This window comes from Motacilla alba, chromosome 10 (assembly GCF_015832195.1).
Source record: "Motacilla alba alba isolate MOTALB_02 chromosome 10, Motacilla_alba_V1.0_pri, whole genome shotgun sequence".
NCBI classification, from domain to species: Eukaryota; Metazoa; Chordata; class Aves; order Passeriformes; family Motacillidae; genus Motacilla; species Motacilla alba.
This window is the reverse complement of record NC_052025.1, coordinates 930,032-951,657: the sequence shown is the minus strand read 5'-3', so window position 1 is coordinate 951,657 and position 21,626 is coordinate 930,032. Positions and strand designations below refer to the sequence as shown.

At 38.3% G+C, this 21,626-nt stretch overlaps 1 protein-coding gene and 1 long non-coding RNA gene across 5 annotated transcripts in view; one reads left to right on the top strand and one right to left on the bottom strand.

The window, feature by feature from the left end:
* The window catches only part of RORA (RAR related orphan receptor A), a 364,473-nt gene extending 344,991 nt beyond the window's left edge, over nucleotides 1–19,482 (top strand). For all 4 annotated transcript variants that reach the window (XM_038147682.1, XM_038147681.1, XM_038147683.1 and 1 more), the window contains 6 exons: nucleotides 2,789–2,910; nucleotides 4,137–4,269; nucleotides 4,932–5,039; nucleotides 6,493–6,603; nucleotides 7,904–8,016; nucleotides 9,254–19,482. In XM_038147682.1, coding sequence (XP_038003610.1) covers nucleotides 2,789–2,910; nucleotides 4,137–4,269; nucleotides 4,932–5,039; nucleotides 6,493–6,603; nucleotides 7,904–8,016; nucleotides 9,254–9,418 — 752 coding nt within the window. In that variant the 3' untranslated portion in view covers nucleotides 9,419–19,482. The remainder of the gene's footprint in view (nucleotides 1–2,788; nucleotides 2,911–4,136; nucleotides 4,270–4,931; nucleotides 5,040–6,492; nucleotides 6,604–7,903; nucleotides 8,017–9,253) is intronic.
* On the bottom strand, nucleotides 2–21,591 carry LOC119705356. Its single transcript, XR_005258195.1, has 3 exons — nucleotides 21,468–21,591; nucleotides 20,866–20,962; nucleotides 2–2,877 (listed from the first exon to the last, which is right to left on the bottom strand). It is a non-coding gene; the product is annotated as an uncharacterized LOC119705356 (long non-coding RNA).
* Nucleotides 21,592–21,626: the final 35 nt, after the last annotated feature.

Sequence of the window (21,626 nt, the reverse complement as noted above, 5' to 3'; positions counted from 1 at the left end):
AAGCTTCCATTGTAATTGTTTTAACAGTACCCTTTGGATTAAAGTGCCACATGTAGCCAGGTGATAGTGAGAATGCTGCTTCAGTAGAGCTGTGGGCATGGCTGGGCATTCTTCTGTGAAGTGCATAGTAATACCCTGATCTCAGGGCACATGGGGAACTCCTTACTGCTCTGGACTAAAGCTCCCAGGGGACTGGGGTTAATCAGTGTTGCTTTTGCTTTCAGTCCTTGCGATAGAACCCTGGGAATACTGATGAGGAAGCTAATTTTTAGTGTTGAGAAAACAGGGCATTTCTTTATTTGCAGATTGTTTTTTAACAATTTATCTCCTTTTTCATTACCTCAATACTGTTACTCCTAACAAAAAGTGATGAGGCTGATTTTCTTCTGCTCTGTACCGGAGAACTGGGCTCAGGGCAGTTCTTGTCACTTACTGAAGAGGATCTAGCCCCAGATACTGAAGGACATTTTTGAATATAACAAGTTTTGTTATATTCCACATTAAAATTTCTCTAAGAGCCTTATAACATTAATTACCACAATTTACTTTAAACTTTTCTCTTAATGATTACACTAAGGCTGAATTCCACAAGTATGGCTTGTCAACAGCTGAGACTGGAGTTACTGTGCTGTGTGAACTGGTTATAACAAAGTGGAACAGGACATCAAAGAACTGGTTTCATGATTCCATTACTTATGTAAGCAGCCAGGCATTTAAAATTGATTCTTAAAACTGGCTGAAGCAACATTTTTTCTAATTATTTTATTATGAATACCTAAAAATAGTTCAAAAAATCAGATATTCCACATTAAAATTTTGTGTAGTTTATTTTCTTTTGAGAAGTTTTGCAGAGAGGAAGTCACAAGAAGCTTGCTTTTAAATGTCCTTATGTTGCAGAATGCTGCTCTCTACAATGTAATTTGTCCTGACAGCCAAAATACTGTGTCTGGCATCAGTTCAAATAATTTCAGATAGGTAAAAAGGAGAAGAAAATGTCAGGACAAAGGCAGCACTACCAGCTTTGTCTCAGTGAAATGACTGCTAATTTTCTCATGGAAGGTATTAAAAAGATCTACATTAAACCCACAGGAAAAAAAAATAGAGGATTTTTCCTTTGTAGGCCCACTGTTGAGTTTGGAACAGTGGCTTAAAGAAGTTTGTCCTGTTGCTTACCTTTATTTACATAGTGCTTCATTTAAACCCTGCACAGCACGATTTGGGTGCCCAGCATTAACATTACTGAACAATGTTTGAAGAATGTTTGTCTGCCAGACGAAGGTTTCAATTTAGAAAGGTGTGGCTGTTCAATGAAAATATTTAGGTGTGTGCTGAAATACAGTCCCAAAGTGAGGCAGAGGTTTGTGAATAACATGGGAATATTTCACCTCCTGCATCCTGTAAGGGCACAGGGATCATGCTGTCAGCTGCTGCTACCGGGAACGAGTGTTTTAACTACACACTTGTTAAAAAAAATAAAATTGCTCTGAAATACATCAAAACTACAGTGACAAAGTATAAATTATGTTGTGTTCTACCTTACTGATTGCCCAGGTAGCACATAAAATCTGCTTTTACTTCATCTGTATGTTAAAGATTTTTCAGGCAATATCTTAAGCAAACTACTGACAGACATTGGTCCAGCAGTACAGTTTGTGAAGAGTTGGGTTTGATAATTACCAAACAAAGCCAGTTTCACTGAAGACCCAGTACTGCAGTCCCTCAGGATACCTCCATGTTGTAGTGACCATCATTCCTCTTCGGTTTGAGCCTTCATTTTCAGTGGCCAAACAAGGCAGAATTGTGTGAGACAAGTTCCCAGGCCTCTACTTGTCTCGATGCTAAAATAGGAGAACATGCCCACCTGAAGGGTCAGGGTATGGAAAGAGGAAGTTAAATAAAAGTGGAACTTGGGTATCTAAGTACTATTCAGGCTTTTGAAAGTGTTCCTAAACATTTATGGAACCAAGTTTTATTAATAAATGTAAATCTGCCTTATGCATCTTTTAATCAAGTATAGCAGCAGAAAATTTTATTTGGAATTAAAATATTGTATGGAAATTTTAAATCATGTGCCGTAAACTAGGTGACTCATCTAAAGCTGAAGGAAAACAACCCCTAGTGTTAGGGATTTTTTAGTGTGTTACCTTAATCATCTGGATTCTCTAATAGATGCATTTTCCTGATATTTTTTAAATTTTATGAGAGTAGAAAAAAAAAAAAAAAAAAAAGACACTTTTCCCTCCCAGGCAGCTTCATGGAACCAGAAGGTCCTGCCTGAGAGAACTCTAGACAGGCGGTAACTGTATTTCCCTATTGGAAAGCGTTGGCACTGGCAGCTCTGCCGGCCTGGCAGTGCCGTTCTGTCCCGTCCCTGATGTGTCCTGCGTTCAGCACGGCCTTGTCCACAGACAGCTGTGTGCCCTCGCTCGAGGGGTCGGTCACGCCGCTTCTTCCCCCAGTTTCCTGCGGCTGTAGTCCCTGGGGTCGCTCCGCGCCCGCCGTGCCCCAGCCGTGTCCGTGTCCCCTCGGCGCCGCTTTCCGCCGGTGCTCAACTCTGGGTCAGCGGCGCCCTCTGCCGGCGGCTGCGGGCGCGGCCGCGTCCTCCGGCCGGGCGTTAAATGGCTGCGCTTCCCGGGGCTGGTTCCAAGGAAACTCAAACCAAAGCAGTTTTCTCTCTCAGCTCACCTTCTCCCTCCCCCTGTTGCAACTGAAATATACGAGCTTTTCTCGTGTCTGAAGGTATAGCTTTGCATTTCTAACGCGTGTCGCTTTCTGCTCTTTCTTTTAGAACATCTTGCACAGAATATTTCCAAGTCACACATGGAAACTTGCCAGTACTTGAGAGAGGAGTTACAGCAGATAACATGGCAAACTTTTCTGCAGGAAGAAATTGAGAACTATCAGAACAAGGTACAAAAGCATGCCAAGATACGGCATGGTTTCTTTAAAGCATGGTATTTTCATAACACACTGCAAAATTCACTTTTTCACTGCTTTCTCCTTACTATCAGGAATGTATATTTGTGTGTTTAAAAAAAATAATACACTAGAATCAAAAGCAGCAATATGGTCAGGATATCTTCTGCATTTGTGATTTTTACAAGTATAGGAAAAGGTAAAGACATTCTCCTAAAATCTGTCTCTGATAAAGAAGGATAGGAAATAAAAGGAATTTTTTCAGTCCTAATTGGCATGTTATTTTGTTCTCTAAAATTGTAATGTCCTGGATCTTCAACAACGAAAGCCAGAGCCCACAAGTTTGTCATGTTCTATGCTGTGCTTTAGTTTGAGTTTATAAACACAGAGCTCCAACAGATTTCCAGCCTTTGGGGTTCACTGAAATCCCGATTCATGCTCCAGTTGTCGCTCAGTGTCTGGGTTTTACCTGTGGAGCAGCAGCACAGTGCTGCCGTGCCAGCAGGGTATTGTAAGGTCTAATCAATGTTATTTCCAACGTGCCTTCCATCCACAAGCTGCTACTGATTGGCTACTTTTGGAAAATGGCCTTGGGAAGCACTGCTGAAGCACACCTATCTTTGAACATATTTTTCATTTCCACAGAAAAATATTTAACCTTTTGGAGTACAATTTTTTCTACTTTAGGTGATTTCATTCTGCATTATTTTCAACACTGGAAAAACTCACTACTTGCACACCTTCTTTATGTTTTTATCAAGATGATGCTCATATATGGACATCTTTATATGTATCCTTCTGAAGATGAGCTAGGTCGATAATTTGCATTCAGTACAAAATAGAGAATCTGATAGGAAAAATATGATAATGCCTTGCTGGTGTAAATTGGCATTTTATTTTCATGTAGTGAATAAAATTCCCACTGAAATGATCAAAATCACTACACTTTGACATTTTTGGCTTATGATAAAAGTACTCCAAGCTGGATCTCTTCTGACATGACTGAAGAAGTCTTCCATGGTTGCATTGTCACTCATCCACATGAGGTTCTGGTTTTGAGGTCAATTCCCCTTGTCTTATCAGCAGACTGTAGCCAGGAGTGTTGGAGAGAACTCACTCCATTTTGTTGTTTGGTTTTCTTTAGCTCAGTTTTACTTTCTGACAATGAGCTTTCCAAAGCTTGGTTAGTAATTTTTGAATTTCTCTTCTCTCTCAAACAGCAAAGGGAGGTAATGTGGCAGTTATGCGCAGTCAAAATAACAGAAGCTATACAGTATGTAGTGGAATTTGCCAAACGCATTGATGGCTTTATGGAACTGTGTCAAAATGATCAAATTGTGCTTTTAAAAGCAGGTATGTGGGTCAGCTTTAAGGTCTGCTTCTATTAGTTTTGTCTGAGGAAGGTGTTATGTGTTACATATAGTGGTTGCATGCACATATATTCATAGGCAGTACAATGATCATTTAAAATTAAATAATGGAAAATCTTGAAAATTTTCTGTCTTTGTAGTAACATCATCTTATTTATTGTGGGGAGAAGGAGTTCAAGTCTATCTATTAAATTTTCATTATGGATAAATGGATCAATGAGTGTGCTACGATGTAAAAATTTGATTTAATTTTTTTTATTAATAGTGAATATTTCAAGGTAAAAATGCAAATTGTTCTATGCAAGATATTGTAGGAGTAATTCAGGTTACAAATACTGGACAAGTTGTTAAGGCTTGGTGAACATATACATAAATGAGCTGCTTTGGCTTCAGAGACTTCATTACTCAAAAAAATCACTGGAGTTTATTAGCATTAACTAAATTTCTTCAGCGAAATCTTCTAAAGGGGTTTATGGGAATTCTTGTAATTCTACTAGCAAACCAAACTGTGCTCTGTTACACCACAGCAACTTGCTACTCTGCTAAACTGACAGTGAATGCAGGGCATTGTTATTAAATCCTCACTTGCTCTTTGCAACTGAAGGCTCTCCTTCCTTAGTCAAACATCCGTTGTTTCTGTTTTAGGGTCTTTAGAGGTTGTGTTCATCAGAATGTGCCGTGCCTTTGACTCCCAGAACAACACAGTCTACTTTGATGGCAAGTATGCTAGCCCAGAGGTTTTCAAGTCCTTAGGTAAGGAAATGTGAAGTGTTGTGTCTTAAAAAAAAAAAAAAATTAAAAAACAAAAACAACCCAAACAAAAAATAAAACATAACCCAAACAAAAAACAACAAACAAACAAACAAAAAAACCCCTCAAAAACCAAATACAGAATAAAAATAATAAGGTGGAAAAGCAAGGAAAAACAGCTGCTTTGAAAAATCAGTCTGTAGTGTTCAAATAAAAGAGTTCTGGAGCTCAAACTGCTGTTTTGTAAGCTGTCATGCTGGCTCTATTTGAGGCCAAGCTGATTTCAGGAGGTAAAACAGCTTAACTCTATGCAGTAAAGGACTGTTGGTGCTGAAATTCAGCATTTTGATTAGGGTAGAGCAGTTTGGACTCACTTGTTGAGAAGAGAAGCCCAGATTTCATATCTAATGTAATGTTTCATATATCCTGTTGGAAAAGGCAGCAGATTTTAAGCTAATTTGGAATATACTGATGTTACTGCTTTGAAGCTATTAATGGTGTTTTAAAATCTGCCAAGTCCAGTTATTTGCTGGTAAAATACTGTAAATCATTTTTTAAAATTAAACTACATACCATTTTGAAATTTTTTCCCACATTTTTTTGCTAATTTTAAAAGGATGTATTCACTGGGTATAGATTTGGGCTGTAAGCCACTTTGGAGGCAGTGAAAATACATCAGTGGAGAATGCTGGACAATTCCTGAAGCATTCTTTGCCTTTCTAAAACCCTCAAGGTACAAGGTCAGAGCACAAACAATTCCGGGTTCTAAGGAAATATAACTTTGATCTGTTACCAGCTGTATCCAGAAGTTTAGGCTGGGGAGGCTGAGGAGAACCCTTGTCTCTCAGGTTGTGATGCTCTTCAGGGCAGGGCTCACTTTAAAGACTATACCTGCATGTGTGACAGCAGCAGTAACCTGAATAACACCTGTGTGAGCAAGAGAAGGGATGGGAGGAGACAGAGTTCCTCCTCTGCATGAACCATGTTCAGTCAGACCTTGGCTTCTCCCTTTGCTTCCTGCATGTCCCTTGCGTGCCTCTCTTCCCCCACTCTGTGTGCTCAATAATCTTAAAATCAGAACTTCTTCAGTCCACACTGACATTACAAAGTTCCATTTAGAACAGAAACAAAGGTGTAAAGCAATTTTGAGCTTGAAAATAAATGGCTTGAGATTTATCCATATTTACCTCATGAGAACTCAGTGTAGAAAAGATACAGTGTGCAAAACGTTGAGAATCTTGGCTGCCAGGATGTGGGAGCTGGGAACTTGTGGGAGTGGAGTAATACCCCCAAGGACGAGTGAGATCTCACTGCCATCACTTCACAGTCCTTAAGGAAATGACCACCTATGAAGTGTTTTACATCTATTTCTTATCTCCATCAGAATAAATCAACAACTCTGTAGCACTGAAGTAGTTTTAAACAACGTAACAAGAGCTTACCTTCTTTTTGGCAGGTTGTGAAGACTTCATTAGCTTTGTGTTTGAATTTGGAAAAAGTTTATGTTCTATGCACCTGACAGAAGATGAGATAGCTTTGTTTTCTGCATTTGTTTTAATGTCAGCAGGTAAGAGATGAAGATTTCCTCTAGATTTATTTGGTAGGGGTTGTTTTTATTTTGAGGCCTTTTTAATGGTAACGTTACGATTATCAGACATTGTGGAAATACTACCTTTTTGATATTTCCACCAAATTCTTGATTTGGTCTCCACCAAATTCTTGATTTTAATAAACACATTAAAATTATGAATTTAGGAATCAATTTGTTAAATTGGAGATCCTAATCTAAGCTCATATTTTCCACATTTTCACCTTGTTGAGGACTCAGCTTCTTTGCAAAGGCGTAAATGCATTTGAGTGAGACTCGTGAGGCAGTGCTGGTGAGACAGGCAGTTACTGAACTCCCATAGGCAGCTTTCCCTGTGTGTGAGCTTGCAGATGCAGCACAACAGAATAGTCCCAGCAGTGCCATTGTAGTGCGACTGGGGACACTGAAAATTAGGGTGCAAGACCTCCAAGTCACCCCAAAAGTCAGCCTGGGTCTGCCATGCCTGTGGCTAAAATAAGTTAATAATCACAGGTGAATGAACACAGTATGCTCCAGCTCCTGAAGAGGCTTCTTAGGTCAGGTGGAACAAGGTACTGGGGCAGAAAGTCAGTCAGTGCCTGGCCTGACACCTGAGAAAGAAACTCTGAGCTCAGACTGCAGCATAGTGGACTGAGGAGTGGTGATGGAAAGTTCTATTAGGTGGGTTTATCGAGTCTCTCATAAACATGTTCTCATGCTGTTGGCCAGACAGGAAGTGTGTTAGCCCTGTGTCTTAGCAAGCTACAGAACCCTACAGTTGGGTCACACCAGAAATGTGGCAGCTAACACTGCTTTTCTGCCAGGAAGTTCAGCTGCTTTTTTTTTAATAGCTGAATCTTTGCATTTGATTTTTCTGTCAGTCACTGTAAGTTCTGTAAGATCTGTAAGTTATGTTGGTTTTCTGTAAGTTCTGTAAGATCTTAGCAAGAAGATCCTCTCCAACTAGTTGTTCATTATATGATCTATTCATTTCCAGTAAAAAGTCGCTAGCCTCATTTTGTAAACACCCTGCATTTTACAGATTTTCTTAGCAAATGAATAATAGATCTTACTCAGATGCATTGCATTCTCCTAAATAAGGGCTTTATAAAATTAACTTTAAGTGCATGTAATAAATATATTTCAAAACCTATTAATTTTTAAGCCCATTTTCTATATGAAATTATATGACAATTGGAAGGAAGGTTACAAACAGGAAAAAGGAATCTGTAACAGTACTTCCTGATGCACTGTGATCCATGTGTGCATTACTAGAGGTTTTAACTCTATTTATATTCAGATCGCTCATGGCTTCAGGAGAAAGTAAAAATTGAAAAACTCCAGCAGAAGATCCAGCTAGCACTTCAGCACGTCCTACAGAAGAACCACCGAGAAGATGGAATTCTAACAAAGGTAAGGGTCATCCTGTGCCATGTCACAGGACTGTGAAAGAGTGGCTTCATCTGAACACTGCCCTGATTACGGGGTAAAAGCTCATACACAATTAGTTTATTTATAAACCCAGAATTCTTTGTTCAAAATCAAGCTGCTCAGTTGAACCTAGTTACTTAAACCTAGAAGAGGTGAAATGATGATCTTCTAGGGAACAAGGTTGAAAATGGTCTGAAAGGGAGTATTTTTATGTGGAACTTCATGAAAAGTGATGAAGGTTTTTATGATAGCTCTCCTACACAGCACTCCTGCCATACAGAATACTATTTCAGTACTACATGCATGCCTTAGTATTTGTGGAATCTCTGCCTGCATGACAATTAAGTTGTTATAACATGCAACACACAAACTAAACTTGTTTGTCCAACTTCCGTGAGAAGTTCCCCACACAGCCTTTTTCTCAGTTCTTCCAAATACTGATGCCTAGGAAAAAGAGGCACTACCTACTATTATACTAAAGTATCTTCATGTAATTTCTCAGAAATGGGAAACTGGTGCAATGTTACAGGAAGTAAATCTGAAGAACTGGGGAAATTTAGGCACTTTACTTTTACCTTGCAGAGGTAGTTCCTTTTACACCTCTGCACAGCCAGAGCTTATGCTTTGTTTCACACCACAGAATTACTTACAGTAGCAGCAGGATGGTCCAGCCTGGGCTCTGCAGATTTTCTTAATTTCAAATCCTAGCTCATGTAATTTTCTCTCAGTGTATGCTTTGGATACCTTTGTCAGAAGAAAGAGTCTTCCATATGTGTTGATACAAATACTTAGTAACTTCAGGGAGTACCCTCATGATATTTCTGAAGTACATATTTTTTATCTTATTTGAATTAAGGTAATAAGTCTAATCTAGTGCATTGCCAGTTCCCTCCATAATATTCACAGTGGGTTTAAAAGCAGTTGGGATTGCCTTCTTCCAAGAGGATAATTTAATGAGTGAAGATCCAGCCCTGAAATACTTGTTTTTCAAGCCAGCAAGGAAACCTAATGCCACATTTTCCTAAAACCTTAAAAGAGATTATTTCAAAAATAGCTGTGAGTCCATTACTTAAATACTTCTAGCGAATATACGTGACTGTACATCTGAAATATCCCTGTTAAGTTAATTATTTGGTTTGGGAGAGCTTTAATCCTTACAGCAAGATCGGGAGGCCTCGTTCCATGTATGACCATATGACTTGTGTTCATTTTTTTACAGTTAATATGCAAAGTGTCTACTTTAAGAGCACTGTGTGGACGACATACAGAAAAGCTTATGGCATTTAAAGCAATATACCCAGACATTGTGCGACTTCATTTTCCTCCACTTTACAAGGAGTTGTTCACTTCAGAGTTTGAGCCAGCAATGCAAATTGATGGGTAAACGTATCACCTAAGCACTTCTAGAATGTCTGAAGTACAAACATTAAAACAAAAGAAAGGAAAAAAAAAGGAAAAAATAAAGAAAGAAAACCAAGACACTTTATATGGCCCTGCACAGACCTAGGGAGCCAACACACTGCACATCTCTTGGCGGTCGGGGTCAGGCGAAGGATGGGAAACAATGAAACAAAGTTGAACTTGTTTTTCTCATGCATATGATTTCCATTATGCCTACAAATATGGACCCTTTTTCTGTCTCAACTTCTCAATCCTTGACCTCTGTTTACACAGACTGAGGGTACTAATGTCAGAAGGTTGTTTTCTCCTGTAGTTCACTGCCCAGACTTTTGACAGAACAATCAATTTGTTGGTCAGAACAGAGTCCACCTAGTAATCAGCGACTGGTGTGCATTGCAGAGATTTCAGCATCAGTTTGCACAACTTGCTCATTGTTTCATGAAGGACGATTTTTTTCACCTACCACTGTTTGCCAGTAGACAGAACGGCATGAAAAGGGTCCATAGCAATAGCAACAATAGCATTATAATATATTACAGGGTAAATGGGCATGAAGACTATATATAGCAAAAGAGATATTGTTTATATATTGTTTTAATTAATATAAAATGTAGTTACTGGTATAGCTTTTCTTGTTGAATTGATAAGGCACTTTCATTTTGCACCTTTTTCTTTAAATTAAATGCTAGCGTGTTCATTGTTGTGTTGCATGTGCACCAGAAATTCAAGTTTAACTGAAAAAGGTTTGGCAGGTACTGGTACATTGGGAGGTATTTATGCTGCTGTTTTCCATGTTACTTTTAAAGAGAGGCTGGTCATATCCTGAAATGGTTAGAGATTTTCTTAAAGAGTTGAAAATAATGACAATTTTCTACATTAAAATAATCTTTTCAGAAGTTAAATTCAAAGGTACTTTTATTTTCAAGTCATTCAAACCGGAATGTTTCAAAGTCAGAAGCCTCATTTTCAAAGGTTCCGAGTTTCCACTGTGAGAGTTGAACTAATTAATTACAGATCATTTACAAATGAGTAACAGCATCTTTGAAAATCAGGCTATTAAATAGTGTATTCCTGCCCACCATAAATCCAGGTTTGAAAGTATTCAGTCAAGTCTGTATCTACAGTAAAAGTATGTGTGTATGACATGCTTGCAGAAAAGTAATTTTTACATGTACTATTACAGACTTTTGTACTCCATATTGTAAACAATGCCTTCAAATGCCAAGCTGTAGCCTGTCAAAATCCATAGGTTTGTCTTTGACTTCAGTGAGATGAGACACACTGACCCCTGTTCCAGCATCCAGCAGTTCAGTTTCAGGGAGCTGAGGAGAGAAGTCTGTTTTCTCCTTGTTTAAAAAGATGCACTTTAAAGTTCATCAGATGGGAACAGACTAAGAAAGGAAAGGCACACTGTTGCTAGAAAGCATTAGTTTGTACTCAGTACAAGCTTGGAAATCATTACTACCAGAAACCTGCATTCTGTAATTCTGATTCCTGTATTGCATAACCAACCAATAAGCTGAATCCTGCAGCATTATTAATTACCATTCCCTTCAGGAAGAATTGTATCTCTGAGCAAAGCTGGCAGTAAATGTAGTTCTGAAGGAAGCAGGTTCACATAAACGACATCACAAACTGTGGCTGTTTGAGCCAGAGGTGTATATTTGGGTTTGGATGAGATGAAGATGCATAACTGGATGTGCCCTGTAGGCCATCACAAATGCAGTTTTGATGAAGTACCTAAGAAAAAGCTGGGAATGTCAAAAAATGAAAAGGAATGAGACAGAATGTGCCCTACTGCTTTAACTTCCAAGGGTAAACAATCTCTTATATGTTAACAGTTGTTGAGAAGTAACAAGTGAATAGACACACACCGAAGCCTAAGTATTTTTAAAAGGAGAATCAGATCAGCAGGTTCTTATTAGCAAAATATAGGTTTATTCTATGATTTGAACATGTTTCCTTCGGGGTCAAATAGAAACATTTATCTATGACACTTATTAAAAATGTTCCAGTCTAGCACATCAGGGAAGGTTACAGCTATCACTCATCTCTAGGCTTTGAAAGGAGAGTGAGAGCAGAGCCTCACACTTCCTCCTCAGAGCAGTGTGCCCTGGAGTGTGGGAGGGGAACACCTGCAGTGCTTGAGCACTTGGGATGGAGGCAGGAGAGGGCTTTTGGAAAAAGTCCATAGAGCTGTCTTTTTCCTGCTCCATCGTGCCTGCTCCTGAAGAGGTGGCTCACAGCCCAGCACATGCTCACTCCACTCCCACTGAAAAACTTTTCCTAGGATCATTGTTTACTTTATTGGAGTAACTGGCATGATACGGTACCTGCATTCTGATGTGTATTCCTATTTTTGAAGCACTTCTTTAAACTAACAGATGTTTTCTGAATGTGACCAGCCTTAGGTGCTAGTCCTGTAAAGATCAACTAAACTTAATCTCAGTGTCAACTAATGAATAGTGAAGTAAGACCTTACTTTTTTAGAGAGTGAGGTACACCTCCTACTTCTGACAATGTAGACTACCAGGCAAAATATTGGGGATTAGTTTTCAGTCACATCCTGTTCTTACCTTTTCATGATGACTATTAGTACTTTACCAGGTATCTAGGCACCAGTGGTTTTGTTTGGATTCTGTTTAGCATATTTACATTCATAAATCATTGACAATATATGTCTTGGAGCATTTACTAATAAAATACATAACAATAAAAAGGCTTCAAATAGGGCCTTAGCTGAGACTGATCATCCAGGCCAGAAAGTACTGCTGTTTTTGTTTGTGGGAGCTCATGTGTACTGGGACCTTGTTAAGTCAGGCTGAACATACACACCCTAAGTAACTCTGCTTTCCTGGTCGCAGTTAACAGCCGCTTGGCAATAGAGTATAATTTTTGGGTTGCCCTTCATGGAAAGGACTCAAAATAACACCTGAGTGGCTGGTTGGAGATGGCCATGTAAGAACACAGCCCAGCAGAGGAAGTGCCCTCTGCAAAACCCCTGGGACGGGGGCCTGGTATCAGATGATCAACCAGGTAAAAACCACTGGAGGTCAATGGATATTCACATGAGTATTTTCATCATCTGCCCAGTTCACTACAAATAAAAACACTAGGAGAGCTGAACATAATATTTTAAGTTTAGATGACCTAGTCCTTAGAGTCTGCAAAGATATTTTCCTTGGGAGTTATATCTATGCCTGGAGATGTTTTCTGGCTTTCTAGGAAGAGCTACTAGACTGTACTGTCGTATGAACCACCTTAATACATGTCATCACCTCCAGCATTGTTTGACATATGAAATTAGGTTAAAAGGGAGGCTGTTTTTAAGTTTGGTTGTTCTTTATTAGCTTATCTTAGTATGAATACCAAGATATCTGTCTATGTGCACCTGTGTGTGTGAGAGAGTCCATTGTGTGCGCACATGAGTGTATGTGTGGGACGTGTGAGCGGCTGCTTCTAGGCTGTTAAGTGTCAATGGAATAAAGAAAATGTATTCAAAATACTTAAGTCAAAAATAGAAGGTGGTAAAAAGATTTATTCTATACAAAGCCTTGTCTGGACCACTTTAGAGAGACTTCTATTTTTTTAACCCTTCTATAAATGTTTGATGGCACTTGAAATATTCCTGCAATAAAATGTGATTTGTGTAAACATTAAAAAAAAAAAGATTTTGTAATGTGAAACAATGAAAGAAAGTAATGTAATTTTTCTAAAAAACAAAAAAAAAACCACAAACGAACGAACTTTGTATTATTTTCTTGATGGAATTTGTCTATTTGTCTTTGGAAAACTTTTTATTTCATTGAATGTGCCATAGTAGAGGTGCGTTTTTCTTTTTCTTTCTTGTTTTTTATTTTTACATTTTAGATTAAAGGAATAGCTGTGTTCCGACATTCCAAAATGCAAGATGACATAGCAGTCATGATTAAAAGGTTTGATTAGTAAGCTTCAATCATTGTTGCTTTTTTTGCACATGTTCTTCATTCCTCTACAGTGCAATATGTACATAGAGCACTTGCGGGTGTAACCTTGATCCCTCAGGGAAAAATACATATTTGTACAGGATTTTTCTTTTTTTGCCTTTTTTCTTTTCTTTTTCTTTTTTTTTCTTTTTTTTTCTTTTTTTTTTTTTTGCTAAGGAATGTCGATTGAATCACTTGTCTGTTGTTGAGGGGCAGCCAGATAATAATCCTAAACCACTGTCACAAAACATTGATTGTTTAAATTTTGTGCCCTTTTATTATTTAAAAAAGAAAAATAAAAGTTATTTTCTGACAGTTTTTTGTGCTGATTGGTGAAAAAAAGGGTAAATAGATTAAGCACCTTATGATTGACTTAACTGTGAATGACAATCCATCTCGTTATCAACAAGAGAAGCCCTATCATTTTGGAGCTGGGGTTAGAAGTCAGAAACTAATGTGCTCAGGGATCTTCTAAAACTCTTCAACAGGGTGGCCAGTACTGCTGGTGGAACAAATTACTTTTTAAAAAATATGCTAGTATTTCTTCCTTTCCCCCTGTCCCCAGGCACAAGAGAACTGGATTTTTTTTTAACTTAATGCTCTATGCGTGCCTCATTCTCTTGCTCACTCTTGCAGTAGAGCCGCTTTTTAGTTGGTATTGTGCTCACAACAGAAATACTCCAAATAGTGCAAAGATTTTACAAGTATATTTTAGAAAAGAAATGCTGACCCACTAAATAAATGATTGAAATTAATTTTAATACCCTCTGAACATTTTTATAATGATAGGACTGCTTTTCCAGTTGAAATTCAGTGTTCTGCAATAGAAAGCAGCTTTTTAGTATTTAAATTATTATCAAAGAAAATGAATCCGTTTGTGAGAATACAGTAAGAATGAAAAGGTCATGGTTAGGTTTCATCAGTGAAGTCACATAGAAAGGAACACAGATCTGCAGGAATACAAGAACAACACTTCAAATGTTGTCTGTCATTGCTGCAGATGTTTCATGGTAAAGACAAAACCTGACTGGAAAGCAACAGTGCGGCTGAAGAAATTTTCATACCTAGTATATCAAATACAACAATTGCAAGTGATTTTACAATGGCACCAAAACCCAACAATGTTTAGAAGTCTCCCAGTGCCAAACTATGGGATGCTTGAAGCCTGTCCCAATTAGCTTTGTTTTATGGCTTCACATTCTTTTGAAAATGCAAGTAGAAAAGCAAGTAAACAACTACGAACAAAATGAGCAAGACTTCAGCACCTTGGTTACATTGGAAAGAGAGTGAATTTGATTTCTCCATCCAATGGGTCTGCTTGGAGAAATCCCCAGTTTTCTGGTATTTCTGGGGGTTTTTTCACAGGTATACAGCTACCAGTTGGTTACTTGAGATTGCTTAATAAACAGGGAGAGCATACAGTTTCACAAGCTGACAGCTGAGTTTAGCTTGGAATGGCTTTCCAAGGCAGACAAGCACTTAGCAAGTATGATCAGTTGGTGTTCTGGCATCTTCAGCAGAAGAGAATTCCTGCTGCTGATTGACAGTGGACCCTATTCTTTACGTACCTGCACATCAATTAAACACTTAGAATTGGCAACCTATAAGATGTTTGTAACTGTGTAGTGGGATGATCCAAGCATTACAGTATCTTTTTTTGGATTGGCATGGACAATCCCCAGTCTGTACTTGATGAACAAAACAAGTTACACAGTGTAAGCTGTGCAAATTACGTGTATTTTTTCCCCTAGACATTCCTAAACTCCTCAGTATAGACAAACCTATTAATATAAATGCCAGAAACACCACTTACTACAAATATCCAAAAATAATAGGCAATTTTCTCTTGAGTATGGAATTCTAACTGTGCTAGCTGATTCAGATTGCACAGAACATCTTTATTTTCCCTAGCTGGAGAAACATAACTATTAGAATTATTTTTTAGTTATTAATACTAATATTTATCACTTTAAAAGTTACATCCATTAATATATTTTAATATTAGCCTTTTTCTTTTTGTTTAAGTATTTTCTGTCAGTTAATCATTTGGTGGAAATGAGGGCAAATGCATACAAATACCAAATACAGCAACAAAAAGTTTTAAAATGTAAATGAGTATTTATTTAAAAATCCTTGCAGTATGTGCTTTAATTCTAGTACTGTAATAATGGCTTGCTACATAATGCTAAGTCACTGGACTTGAGGAGAAAAATACCTAACATAATATACAGTCTTTCTCTGGAACTTTATTCAGGTACTAAGTAGAATTTTAACACCTAAACAGAAGCTGTATTCTACCTTTTCCATCTATGATGTTGCTGTTTGTCCTTTTTTTTTTTTCTTTTTGCCTTTATCATTGGTAGAATATAGCAATAACTTTATAGCAATAAGTAGGCTATCCAAATAAGAAACAAAACATGATAAAGGCTTCAGATCAATACTCATAGGCTCACTTCTTCTGCCACAATATTCACTTGTATGTCTTCCCTCATAATCTTATTACTTCTTCAAGCTGAATTTCACAATCAAGTTGTTCAACTTGATGTGTGACATCACACTTTGTTAACATCTGCATGTTTTCAGTGTTCACATGTCCTATGTATACTTGTGTTCCTATGTTAGTGTTTCTCAAGGTTTCTGAAAGCACAATCTGTACGAGCTATATTTCTGCACAGGGCTCTCTGTGTTGGACTTGACTTACGTTTCCTGGGGCAGGGAGTGTGAATCAGCTGGAATGATTGGCGGCATTTCCTAACTGAAGGAACCAAGCTGCTGCAGGTACTTGGGCGCTCTCCGGCCACTGCAAAGTGCAGTCCCCAGCCGGCTCTTGCAGCTCCTCCAGGCCGTGGGGCTGAGCTGCAGCTCCCGAGTTCCCCGCCCAGCGCGCTCCTGCAGCCAGCAGGAGCACGTGCTCTGCGCTGGAGAACCTGCACTTCACAAAGAACCGAGCCGGGTGTGCCTGGCAGGGGGTTTTGACCATGATCTAAACACTTTGGCATCATTCAAACAACCAGTTGTGACTTTCGGTTTGAGAAACACTACCCTGAATTACCCCACAAAGTCTTAATGTAGATGCACAAACTTTACAGGAACTTGCAATCTGTAACGCTATCTATATCTAATGCAGAGAATTCATAAGCAATACAGTGAATTTTATTTCACAAAAAGGCATACGTACTGTACACCTTTTTAAATCCAAAATGTTCCTCATTTCTACGTTGATTTAGAAACAAGTTACAGAACAGTGGTCACTATTTGAATTATTAGGACATTAACTGGCTGCTTCTTTATATGTAACTGTAGTGTCTGCCTGCTCCTTTTCTGGAGATGTGTTTTTGTATTGGATGTTTGGGCCAATGGGAGGCTTCAAGCTACAATGTATTTTCCCAGATTAAATATATTTAACATATGACAAACCCCAGACAAGGCTTTTTAAAATGTATAAAGAACTGCAGTGTTAGGTGGTTTATTTGCAAACTGTTTTCAATGTTGTCCATTTTTATGGCACCTTTAACAATATTCTTGTTTCCAAAGTACAAAAAAAAGGTTAAAAATATTCTAGCCATAACTGAATGTCAAGCAATAAAACAAATGACTTTTTGTGCATAGATTTAAAAGAAATACAAGTTTTAGACATCTGCATGTAAATGCAAATCTCTTGTTTACTGCTTTCTTAAACTTGAGCAACTGATTCCTTATTTTACTACTAATTTAAGGACTTGTAATGGCCTGTAAACATTTTATCTTGCTCTATTCTTTCAACTCTAACTTTGTCTCTGCTTTGGAGTCATAATATTTAATGTTGTTCTGCTCACCTCTATACAGTTAACCTTTTGCTTTCATTCTGTATAGATAAAATTATACTATAAACAGCCTACACAGTGCAAATATTTATCTGTTTATCAAATACCACATTATGCTGTATAATATCTGTTTTACTATATAATCTATTTTAGACATAGCTGTTTAGAACTAGAGTGTGCTATTTTTGTGTTTTTCTGATGTGTGGTGCTAGATACGTTACTTTTGTGAACAAAAACAAACAAACCCCTTTTATTCCTAGACAATACCACCTTTGGGTCTTGTTAATTTCACTGAGTATAACTATATATAAATATATATATTTGTGTATATATATATATATACACCAACATATGCCCAACAAGTACCTGTATCAGAGTACAAGATTTGGGACATGGTTTTCTCTTTAAACGCATAGTGTCATTATATAAATTATTCTATAGTATATTTAATAAGGAGAAAATTACTTCACCGGTACAGATACTTGATATCAAATGTAGAATTTTTTTCTACATTATTAACATTATTAATTATTAATGTTATTAAAATTGTTCTGTCCAGCTTGTTATCCTTTTGGTTACTAAAAGAGTCTGCCTGTATTGTATTCAAAGTAAGAAAAACATCTAATCTGCCAGTACAAAATAATTACAATATGCTGTCTGTCTGAAAGGGAGGTAGTTATTTGGTTTGTTGGGAGAATTCTATCCTGTTGTTGCATCGGAAATGTATAGATGTTATTCTGCTGGGTGCCTTCCTCCCTCCTCACTTTAAATAGGATCTGTACACGCTCAGACTGCGGATGTTACTGGGCCATGCCTACACACTTAACTCCAGTTACTGTAAATAGGAATGTTCTGTAAATCTGCCGTGATGGATGGCTAAATTCAGTCCCTGGATATGCTTTATACACCATGCATACATATCCAAGGACAGCCAGTAGCAACTAAAGTTAATTAAGAAGTGGAATTTGCAATGTTTTGTCAGGTATGGGGGTTTTGTTTTTATTTTTTCATGTATACCTTAATTTACGTAGTCATATACCCTTCAAAATATTCCTGTCCCCTGATCCTTTCATTCTAGATACTGTTTTCATGTTCATTCTTAAAAACTGATGGATATCAAATATCTAACTAAGGGGGTAATTAACCTTTTAAATATTTATTAGAATTTTTCTGTAATATTACTGAATTTATAAGATCTTTAGCAAAGATTTTTGAGCAATTTATTAATAAAAATGTTTCTGTTTACTGCACTTTTTGATAATAGAAGGTAGTGAATTTTAAAGCCATGGTTCTTGGCTTCCATGCACTGCTTTTATACCCTCAATCCAAGGAATATATATATATATAAATAATTTTTTTTAAACAGCAAACATACTGTTGACCTAAAAACAAAAACAAACTTTACTGCACCATGGGTATATTTTCATAAGTGGAATGTTTAACTGCAAACACTATCAGGACAATTATAAAAACCTCTTGAAGCTACAATCTTATTTAAATATAAGCCATGACAATTTTGTTTTCCCTTCTTGATTTAAGTCACCTTTTGATATTTTTCAAAGAGAGAAGGACTCACTCTTAAATTTGTACGTACCGACCTATAGGTAATGCCAGGAACACATTCTCCCTGTTGTTTTAATGGTTTGATATATTTATGCAAAACCATGTGATTAACATTTATCCTCCCTCTTTACTAAATGTTCAACATACCAACGCCAGAATAAATGCTGATTACAAATACACAGCAATTGAAAATGAAGCACACAGACTTAAAAACCTCGTTGAGTGATATGCTCAAATTTCTGTAAATACACACAAGTTTAATGCAATTATACTGTACATGTAAATATGTGCTGTCTGTTATGTGTACAGTATGTACAAATTCCTTTTCTAGCCACAGTAAAATGTAAGCCATCAAGAGGATGTGGTATTGTACTAAACCTTTGCTAATGATCTTTACCCAATCACTTCACTTCTCCCTTCCATAGACCTTTCCAACTCACTCTTACGATAGCCTGCTTATATTCAAGTTTGTTATTTTACTCGGTCCCGAAAAAAGTATTTTGATTCATTTTGTAAATATGACTGTAAAAATAAGAGATTTAATGTTGTCTTTTAAATACTCCAATTTTCATTCTAATATGAATGTTGTTATATTGTACTTAGAAACCGTACCTTTAATATTACATTACCTTTATTAAGTGCATTGAACACATCGATTTTAGATGTGCTTTATGTACTCTTATCCTGTAATAAAACTTCAGCTTCTAATGGAAAAATCTGTCTGAATTTTTTTGTCAGTTGCATCTTCCTTGGTTTTCTGAATTATGGTTTATTAGGTTTATTCCTTAAGGAATGCACTGATACAAAATTAGACTGCACATACGTTAGAGCTGTTTTAGCACGTGCATCATGTTTTGTCAGCAGCAGGGAAACAAGATGACCCCCAAACACCTCTTAAGCTCCCCTTTTGGCCAACGAGAGCTTTAAACCTTTTCAGAATGAAGACGGATTAATGTAGCTTCCTTCTATTTGAAGGTGTCTTGTTTGGAATCACAGTTCACTACGTCAAGTGTAAAATACAAGAAATTTGGCACAAAACCCTCCCAGTGAACACTCCCAGCAGAAATACTGCTTTAGGTCAGATCTAAGTAAGGATTTGGGTATCAAAATTTGGGTATCAAAGCTTTAATATAATTTAGGCATCAAAAGTCAAAGGTGCCACTCCCCTCTCTGTGCTAACTTTGGGAATACCTGAATGTATCAGCAACATGCTTGGTCTTAGGACCCCAGGCATGTGAAATTCTCCTTCTACACCTACTCAGAAATGCCTCAGTCTTGACAGAGCTTTTAACAGCTCAGTATTTATATGTCTGACCATGATCCAGAAATAGATTCAAGCATTCATCTTTGAAGCACTGTATCTGGAAGCAGCCTTCACCTACAGATCAACTCTACAAAAAAAGTAGTGTAAGTGATAACTCCTAGTTATCACTAAGCAGTGCCATGTGTTCTGCAGCAGCTCCGTCTACAGCAGTCAGGACAGTGAAAACACTGATTTAATTTTCTTATCTTCAGGACATGATCCTGCCCAGTCTTCCCAGTCACAGGAGAGTTCCTAACCACCAACAGAGAGGTTAGGGAACAGCTTTATAAAGAACTATATAGTTCTATCTAAAGCACAGGAATTTTTCTGAAGACAAACTGAGTACTCCCTCCTGTGCCTGCCCATAAGGAAACCATAAGGAAAGCTAAACTGTACGTTAGGAGGTGGTGGGTTTGACCTCTGATTATTTCACAGAGCCACAGAACTGCTGAGGGTGACAGGGACTTCAGAGGTCACAAGCAGGGTCTCCTTGAGCTGGTTGCCCAGGACCATGTCTAACTTTTGAATATTTCCAAGGATTGTGACTCCAAGACCTCCCTGGGTAACCTCTGCTACTGTTCCATCACCCTCACAGTGGAAACCAGTTTCCTGACGTTCATGTTTGTGTCATGGAAGTACAAAGATCATCAGTAGGAAGCAGCAGTATTTTATAAAAAAACAACCAACCAACCAGATACTGCAGGTTTTAGAGAGATGCAGCCTGAAGTAGGATTTAAGCCGCCACATTCACCAAGATAAGCGTTCTCATAATTCAGCTACAGAGCTGTTACCATACCTGGCTTGGGAACTAAGATCACTCCTTACAAGGGGGTAATTCCATGGCTGCGCTCTGGGTGGGTCTATCCAGTGGGACAGAAAACCTTTCTGCTTCTCTGAGATAAACAAATCAAGAGGGCAGAATTAAAATCACTGTCCTTAAAACTTATCTGCAAGCAAGCTGAAGACTCCCTTGTTTGGTGGGTTTGGAAGTAATTCGGAATCATCTCTGGGTTTTCCTGTATTTGTGTAATAGTGCCCCATTTTAATCACAGGACACAAGGCACACACTCTGCCCTCATCATTTCCCCATCTTTAGGGCAGTGACTGGCATCACTTTTTCTTGCGCCACCACAAGCAAATCAGTTTCCATCACCCAGACTTACGGGTTGTGAGAATACCCGAATTCCAGATTTTACCACACTGGGAGGCCTGCCCATCAGTTTAAAAAGATTTCGCGGCTCAGCTCACGAAACCGAGGGGCCAGGGAAACTGAACGCCTAAGAGAGGAAGGTTTGGGGTGCTCTCTGGGCACCCCAAACCTCACGCGCCTCCAACCCCTCAGCACACCCGGAGCGGGAGGAGCCACCCCGGACACCCACCCTCGGCCCAGGGCCCCACCTCTGAAACACACAGGGAGGGGCGGCATGTGCCGCGCAAGACATCCCGCTGCCGGCCAGGCCACGGCTGCGAGCGCGCACAGACAACCCCGCGCCACCAGCCGCCCCGCCCGCCACAAAATGGCGGCCACAATCTGAGGGGCTGCTCGAGCCCGTGTTC